This window comes from Sceloporus undulatus, chromosome 6 (assembly GCF_019175285.1).
Source record: "Sceloporus undulatus isolate JIND9_A2432 ecotype Alabama chromosome 6, SceUnd_v1.1, whole genome shotgun sequence".
NCBI classification, from domain to species: domain Eukaryota; kingdom Metazoa; phylum Chordata; class Lepidosauria; order Squamata; family Phrynosomatidae; genus Sceloporus; species Sceloporus undulatus.
This window is the reverse complement of record NC_056527.1, coordinates 53,355,679-53,364,485: the sequence shown is the minus strand read 5'-3', so window position 1 is coordinate 53,364,485 and position 8,807 is coordinate 53,355,679. Positions and strand designations below refer to the sequence as shown.

Here is an 8,807-nt window from a genome sequence, read left to right as displayed (position 1 = left end):
GCTAACGAAATTCAAAATTCGCGCCAAAGCTAACCCCTAACCCAGCCTCCTTAGCTTTCCGTTAGCCCTGGAAAGCCTATAACTGCACTTTGCATCGTTTGAATTTCGCGCCGAAATGAATTTCGTAACCCGAAAAATATTTCGTAACCCGAAATAGTTTTTCCCAATCCAACTTTTTCGTATCCCGAAAATTTCGTAACCCGATCATTTCGTATCCCGAGGCAGCAGTGTATTTCAGTTTGTTTTAAATGATCAAACCTGTACCATAACCCATTATTTAATAAACAGCTGTGATACTGTTCAAATGCACACAAAGCAGAAGACTCAGGCCAGAATGGTTTGGAGAGTTTTAGCATTATGAGAATAGGCACAGCTTCTCTCTCTATGGCTTCTCAAACTCCACCTTCACCATGACAGTAAAAGGAGGAATTTGGAAGTTGTCACTTCTGTTTTTATTTAACCACAGATGGCTAACAACCCAACTTTTTAAATCTAGCTTGTTTTCACAATCTGTAATTACCACTAAGATTGGTTTGGGATTGAACAGCACTCTAAACCAGTGAGAAGAAATTGCATGGGACAAAGGGATAGATATTTTGCAGGACAATCTGAAGATCAGATAATGTCCAAGGCAGTGTCCTACCCTGACATTGCTGGGTCTCGCCAAACTGCTAGCTGGAGCTTTCCCAGTTGGTATCCTTTTGGGCTTGTTTCGAAGATACAGAGTCTGTAGAATCAGTTGTAGAGAGATCTTGTAGCATCTTTGAGACTAACTGAAAGAAGGAAATTGGAAGCATGAGCTTTCACAGACTAAAGTCTACTTTCACCAAATGCATCTGAGGAAGTAGACTTTAGTCTATGAAAGCTCATGCTTCCAATTTCTTTCTTTCAGTTAATCTTAAAGGTGCTACAAGATCTCTCTGCAGCTTTTTGGCATAAGTCCTCCTTCTTCACATGGAAAATGTGAAGAAGTGTAATATACTCAACCCATTTTGTTTGTTATTAACTTCAAGTTGACCCTGAATCATGGCAACCCTGTGGATGAAACATCTTCCAGACTCCTTGTCATTCACTGCTCTGCTTAGGTCCTGTAAATTCATATCCATGACCTACCTGATAGGGAGTTTATCCATCTAGCATGAGGTCTTCCTTTCTTTCTGCTTTCCTCCACCTTTCCTAGCATTATTGTATTTTCTAATGAGTCATGCGTTCTCATGATGTGTCATACTAGGTGTCTTTATCCCAAACTCAGGATTCAAATGGATGCCTCAAAGTGCTAGTTGAGTTTTTAGCCAGCTTCATTCTTCTCATGCCTTCCCCACAATGGAAGGCAACAGAGTAGGGTAGTGACTAAGCTGCAGCCTTGGGGCTTTGGATGATTCCCTTTCCTGCTTGCTCTCTCTTCTGAGCTGGGTGTGGGTGCAGGGATGGACTTGCGAAGGAGGACCTCACCTAAATTTGGCCTGTTGGCCAGAGTCCAAATCTCTGCATTTAATAATCCTGCCTTTCTCCTGGTATAGGGACTCAAGGCAGCTAATTTTTTTTTAAAAAAAATAGTACAAGTTAAAATCAATACAAAGTATTAAAATGTAAATAAAAGGTTAAAAAACAATTAAACAGTTTTTAAAAGTTAATAACTTTGCACATTAAAACTCTACACAAAACTCTATACACACCTTGCACAGCATTTGAAGTCCAACTCTTGTCAGTTTGAGAAAGCCTGGTGTCATAACAATGTTTTTATAAAGAATGTTTTTATCTGCCGCTGAAAGGAGATCAGGAATGGGGCTATCCTGGCCTCTCTAGGGAGTTCCAGAAGCTGGGAGCAGCCACTGAAAAGGCTCTTTCTTTTCTTTCCACCAAAGGAGCCTGTGTGAGAGAAGAAGCTCCCCTGATGATCTCAGAGCTCTAGTGAGCTCAAGAATGGGGTCAGAAAATCTCACTAGAGTAGTTTGTTTACTACATCCATGTTGATAATTTCTACATTTAATAAAATGCAACATAAATCCAATAAGTTGCTGGCTGCTTTATAAAACAACACGTGAAGATGTCAGCTGATTAAAGAATGTCTCACTAACTGCCTTTAAAAATGATTTAAATAAATTTAAATAAATATGCATATTACACAAACATGCATGCAGTTGCCTTTTTTAGATACTGTATTTCAAAATAAGCATAAGAGAAGTTATAGCCCACTAACTTTATTATATTTTTTACTCTATATGTCAATATTGAAAATATACTCTTTAAAGGTACCAAATAACCTTTCCCAAACATACAGTTGTAATAATTATAACAACAGATTTAGAGAGAACTGAGGAGTAATGTTTATAAGTAACAACACCTGCAGCTCATGGCTTTTGGGAGATAGTTTAAATCCAACTGTTGTCCCAGCTAGAGGAAACCCATTGAATTAATGAAAACTTGGCAAGTCAACATTTACATTCCCATGATCCAACAGGGCCATTCTAGTTGGGACCAGAGTTGGACTTAGCCATAACTGGGGGTGGGGAATAAGTAATGTTTACTTATTTTTTATTAACTGGGATGCAAAAATGCTTTGGAGGACATTTTCAGTGGATTTCTTCCTCCTCCAAATTATTCAGATTTTCTATTGTCTTTTTAAAATAAACCAAAAGAATATTACAGAAGTTACTAAACAACACTCCTTATAAAGTTGATAACAAGTTACTTGAGGGTGGCATCACCATGATTAACTCAATGAATACTTCTAAAAAGTCCTTTTCCAAGCTATGGATTCAGACAGGCAGAACAAGTCTGAAGTTAACATGATTATGAGCTGGAGTGGAGAAGATACATACTTAACATAAATGAGGCTTGGACATTCTTCAATGAGTCTTGCCACGTATTTGGCTCCAACATCAGTAATTTGGTTGTTATACAATCTTGAAGAAGAAAAGAGAATCAGTGAAAACAGGTTTATACATTTTCCAGTTTCTGAACAAACTAAACAGGCTGTAATTTTTATCAAATATATAGATCCTCTTTTTATTCCACTGAAAACTATTTGGAACAAAACTCTGTTTATTTTGCACAAGAGAGGTGAGCAAGTACAGGGATCAAATTTCATCTGTGCCTTCAGAACACACCAGGGACTACTTGCCTGCTATACTTGAAATTTGTCACACATTCCCATAAAGAACTGGGAGTGTGGGGGAGCATGCACCTTGTTTTAAAGCACTGCTATGTTTCTGTGATGTTCCTGTGAGTGTGCTTTTAAACAAGGTATGTATCTACCCACACATTGTTTACCACAGCTGTAGATAAACCTAATAAACATACTTCCAAGTTCTATGCAAGTTAAATATGCAGCTCTCTATGACAACATTTTTCTATTATTCATTAACTCCAACTCAGTGAAGGAACTCTGCACATGAAGGAATTTTCTCAGTACATCACACACTAGATTGGGAAGTTATATAGCAGTTCTGCATCAGAGCAAGGATTTAGCTTGTAAGCACTCTACAGCTTTGAATGGGATACACATGGCAATCCCTTTCCCTATTCTTAAAAAAATAACCTTTTACTTATACACAATCCATTTATTTACGCAGAGATGGACTGGGGCAAAGGAAAGGCAAAAACAAAAAAGAATTCATTTTTCAAAGGGCTGTGATCCTATATTGACTTGGGGATAAGCCCTGCTAAATTCAGGGAGCCTCACTTCTGTGTAGTCACAAATAAGATTATGTTGATAAATCTGGAAGATAATGATGAGTGTTGTAAATGGACAAAATATATTCTCTGATCTGATAACAGGCAGATGTTTACATTCCATGGTTTGGGTGTTGTAATGCCCTCTTGCAGAAAACCCTCTGATGCCTTCTACAAATCTGGAGGGCATCAGACTGAAAGGAGACTGCATCAGACTACCAAAGCCATGAAACACAAGATGTTGTTTTATATCAGGCCAGACAATATATTGCATCCATTTCAGTACTGTCTATTTTTATTGGTCATGGTGAGTTCTCGTTCTTCACCTGCATCTTGCTCTTTTTTGTCCTTCTGAATCTGGACATACCAGGAAATGACCTGGAAAATGTCTGCATGCAAACCACACGTTCAGCCACTGAACAATGGTTGCAAGGAGTGCGGCAACACTTTCCTTTAAGTCAATTTCAGGCTCCTTAACGCTGGCAGACAGAAAAGATTTTGACTGTCAACACTCCAGCAGTCACCATTCATACTAGGAGAAAAGTGGAGAACTAAGAGCCTGGGACCAAATCTAGTCCTCCTGGGTCTCAATCTGGCTTCAAAAGGCCATACTCTTCATGGCCATCATGGGGAGGTTTCCCATCTTTTCAAATGAAACACCTCTCTTAAAGTTCAGTTGCTGGCTGTAAGAGCTCTCACGCTTTTGCCTTTGTCCTCATCCATCACTACAGCACAACAGGTACTGTATGTCAATAATTTGTTCCTTTGCCTGAAAGAGGTTTCCTGTCCTTGTTCTATCAAATCCTCTCTCCACACTAGGAAAGAAGAAAAATCTTATTTGTAGGATCAACAGGCATACATAAATTTGCATTGTGAATATGTAGTTAAGCAGCTCCATCAGCCTGTCGCAAAGTGGGCATCTGCTCATTTGCCATGTTCAACCCATCCACATTCAGTAGCTTTGCAAGGGTACACTGCATGTGAAATGAATAGCAGATGCTGAAGCTATTTGGCAGTTGGCACATATCAAAGTCAATTCTCATTTACAACACTCCCTTTGGTTAAGAGAATTGATCTGATCTTTCATCCAGTGGTTATAACTCATACATACCCCAAATAAGTCACAATTTTGTATTTGGACAATTCTTCATAAAGTACTCTTATTCCTTGATCTGTTACTTGGTTAACGCTCACCCTAAAGAACAAAACAGAGACAAGAGGGAAACCAGATGGCTTCTTGGTATATACATTCAAAGAAGGTGATCCCTTTTAACAGGAACTGATGTATTTCCTTTAGATTTCTTTGTGATACTGTTGTTTAGTGTTTGGAAGATAGCCAACAAAATGGACTCTTGTCCTCCTCCACACACTTTTTAAAAATATATATAACAGCTAAGAAGGTAAATCTGGGCAATACAGTATATAAAACTATATCTAGGATAATTCTATAGGTTACAATCCCCACAAGTAAGAAGATAGTCTTCATATTTCCACAGATTATTTTTAATCAGTGTTTCTGAGCTGTGGAAAGGAATTCTTGTGTGGATATAGCCTTAGAAAGTTTTTAAATGAATAAAATGACACATAATCTGAAATTCTAGCTCTATGATTCTATGATTCTATTCTGTGCAAGTGTCACACAAGTGTTAGGATGTGCTACTTCTTTCAGAATTCAGCAGCATCCTGAGAACTTTAGTTTTGGTGTAATACAAAAAAAGGAAAAAAATTATTGTTCTCAAGGCAGTAAAGACAGGCTAACATGTGTGGAACGGCCACTGAAATCTCAATGAAAGCGGCAGTTGGACTCAGCTGTATTTTCACTTATCAGAGGTTGGGACGTTAGTGCCCTATATAGCACATTCTCCCAAAAAAGAGAGAAAATGTCTTTTTACAGAAATCAGCTTTACTTGGCATATACTCTAGGTTGAATACAGGATGGTGTTGCTTTTCAAGTGCAGAGTACTCAAAGCCCTATTTACGATCATAAAAGTCAGGTTATATAGTAGCCCAATTCACATTTAATCATGCTACTACAAAAAACAAAACAGTACTGTCTTGAAGCAGGAAAAAACAATGCATTTGTGCATTGTCTCCTAGCTTAAGAAGCCCACTCCAGTTTGCTGAAGCACAGTTTGATGATCAAACTGTGGCTTGCAAACCAGGATCATGATTGATGCTTAAACTATTGTTTTTCGGTTTTGGATGTTTCAGGAAACTATGACTTCATAAATCAGGAAATCTCCCCTCAAGGCAGGCACACAAGAGGAGGAGGAAAAAAGAAGAGGAGGGAGCACTCACGTTCTCTCCTGTTTTAACAAAGCACAGTAGACTGCCTGCATAAAAGTAAAGTCCAAAGTCCTAGAGCTTACCGCAGTATTGTCAGCTTCCTAAAACAAGGAAGAAGCTGCTTTATTCCATAATCATTGATGTTGTTGTTGTCCAAGTCAAGGGCCAGGTGCTTCTGGAAATGATGCAGGACAAAGGAGATAGCTGTGCAGTCAGCAGAATAGGCATTACAGTAGGTCAGCTTAAGGTAGTTGGCCCGCATGTTCTTGACAATCCCTTTGCCAACCTTTTCACTCTGAGTTTCGTAGATGCACCTCAGCATCCACACAAAATTAGGCCTGACTTGAAGCTGCTTATAGTCTTTCAGCCTTGCTCGGGTGAGGCCCTTGACATGGAACTTCATGCTTTCTGAGAAATAAGCAAGAAGCACCCTCCTTTTCTTTTTAATGCAGGCTGATGGAACCAGATGTCTCATCAGTTTGTGCTTTGCCTTGGAAAGCAAGCCACAAAGGAAGAGGTTGGTGAAATGAAAGTGCTCATTGTTCCGGAAAGGATCCTCTCCTGTCGAACGATGATTTTTCAACCAGGTGATTGGAAAGCAATTGGATAGAGAGGTGTCGAGAGTAGAACATTCTGCAAAGAAATGCAGCAACTCCTTTGCACCCACTTTCTCCTCCATGACCAGGAACAAAGCTGTAAAAAAGGATTGCAAGGTCATGTGTAGGAATTCATAAGAAGATTGATCACTGCAGCTTCCATAGTCAGGAATTGCCCTGAGGAAACCCAAGTGTAAGTCCTGCTCAGAGAGGTCGATGAGAACTTCATCTTGTTCAAAGACAAAGAAAGACTTCTGCATTCCCCTGTGTGCTATTTTACTCAGAGAAAACAAAATGTTCTTGTTGGTCCTGTATGTCTCCACTTGGCTCCTTGTGTTTTTCTTCAGCAAATTTGTTTTCTGAGTCCGGTTCAAGTGGACCTCAGTCATGAGCAAGAAAATGTCCGTTAAGGTGACTGTGATGTCTTGGAGCTCATGGCTGTCAAATGTGGAGTGAAAATGGTCAAAACATTTGAAAATAATCCAGCAAAATAAAGGCACTGAGCATAAACTGCAGAGATTTGGGTTTGCTTCCAGCTGGTTGAGAACCAAGGTCTGACATCTTTCATCTTTGAAGAACATTCTGGTATACTCTTTCAAGTTGCTGGTGGAAAACCCTCGGAGATACACCTTCTTCCTGATAATGTTTTTGTCAATCTCAGTTCCTGTTCTTGCTGTCAGGACTTTCCTGGAACCCTTCAGAAGCTTCCCAGTGAGAAGACCCACCAGCAGAGCAAGTGGGTGGATGGATTCACTGGGTGAGCAGAGCTCAGGAATGCTATTGAGATCAAAGTCAGAATGGATCTCGTCAAAGCCATCAAAGGTAAACAGAACTGTGTGAGGGAATTTCACAATAAAGTCAAAGACCTCTTCTGGATCCTGGTCAGGAAAACAATTGTATTTAAATAAAAGGTCTTTCAAGCAAATAGCTTCATCTTGCTTAAAATAGCTGAATGTCCGGCATCGGAAACGGAAAAAGAATTTAGCCCCAATGTTGAATTCACCCTTGGACCAGAGGTTTTGCATCTTTTGCAACAACATGGACTTCCCAATCCCTGCATCCCCAAAGATGAAGATGGTCTCTCCATCTTCATTAATTAAGCCAACACTATCACTAACCAGGTCTTCCAGGACATTCACATCACCAAGTTTCTCATTGTTGTGTTTGATAAACTCCATAATACTGGCAGAATAAGTTTCTTCAAGCAACATGTCCTCCTTTTGGGCATATGACAAAATGAACTTTGTATTTCGGCCCAATTCATCTTTAAGTTTCTGATGGTACCTGCTGACTAAGATAAAATTTGGTATTAATAAATGAAATTCTAATGTAAAATTGGAGTGCAGCCAACAAGTATGGTTTGGTGGTCAGAATGTTCACTGAGATATGGAAACTCCAGGATTAAATCCCTTCTGAGCCAAAAAAAACTCACTGGATGATCTTGGGCCAGTGAAACTTTCTCAGCCTGAGCTACCTTCACAGGGATTTTTGTGAGAATAAATTGGGAACAAATAAAATAATGTATACCAGTTTGAGCTCACTGAAGGAAAGGCAGGATATCAGCTTAACTAAACAACAACAACAACATCAACACTGTAGGGAAGCTAGCATAAAGACTACAAAGGGACCACTGCACATATCACAAAATTAATACAGAATTAATAGCTGTTACCCAAGGAAGCCTTAGACTTGTGTTTCTTGATCAGAAATGTTATTTTTGTTTCTCAGAGAAATTTCAAAGTACATCGAGTTATTTCATGTGAGCCTTCTGTTCAAAGAAACCCAAACTTTTTTTTTTAAATGGAAGTCATTTGATATGTCTATAGTAAATCTTTAGATCTCAGACAGTGGCTGCAATCCAACATCTCCTCAGTGTAGCAGAATGATTCATGTGTGGATCTACACTAGGCTGAGCCATATAACTGTTGTGCAATTTACTGAACAGCACCAGTAGTCGCCCCACACAGGCGTTCCCTGCTCTGTAGTAGCAAGGAAAATCACAGTCTGATAGCCAGAAGAAAATGATGACATCAGCACTGAGACTGCTGGAGGATCATAGACTTTTCAGCGTGTAGGGAACAGGGGCTTCGTAAGAAGCAGCGGCAGGAAGGAAATATAGTATCAACACCCACAGTGCCTGAAAAAGGACTTCTGCAAAGATAAGGAAAACTCAAGTGTGCCAATGTCGCTAACAGAATGCTAGCCATGTGTTTCACACACACATAGGCCTGTTACAGACAGCCAAAATAA

General features: G+C 39.4%; 1 protein-coding gene across 8 annotated transcripts in view; it reads right to left on the bottom strand.

Moving 5' to 3' along the window:
- The window catches only part of NOD1 (nucleotide binding oligomerization domain containing 1), a 59,274-nt gene that overhangs the window by 24,870 nt on the left and 25,597 nt on the right, over positions 1–8,807 (bottom strand). For 5 of the 8 annotated variants that reach the window (XM_042473276.1, XM_042473277.1, XM_042473278.1 and 2 more), the window contains 3 exons: positions 6,045–7,848; positions 4,787–4,870; positions 2,823–2,906 (listed from right to left, as the gene is read on the bottom strand). In XM_042473276.1, the coding sequence (XP_042329210.1) occupies positions 2,823–2,906; positions 4,787–4,870; positions 6,045–7,848 (1,972 nt within the window). Of the gene's footprint in view, positions 1–178; positions 774–1,676; positions 1,870–2,822; positions 2,907–4,786; positions 4,871–6,044; positions 7,849–8,807 lie in introns of those variants that run through there. The other 3 variants (XR_006104527.1, XM_042473281.1, XM_042473280.1) reach the window with 3 other exon arrangements.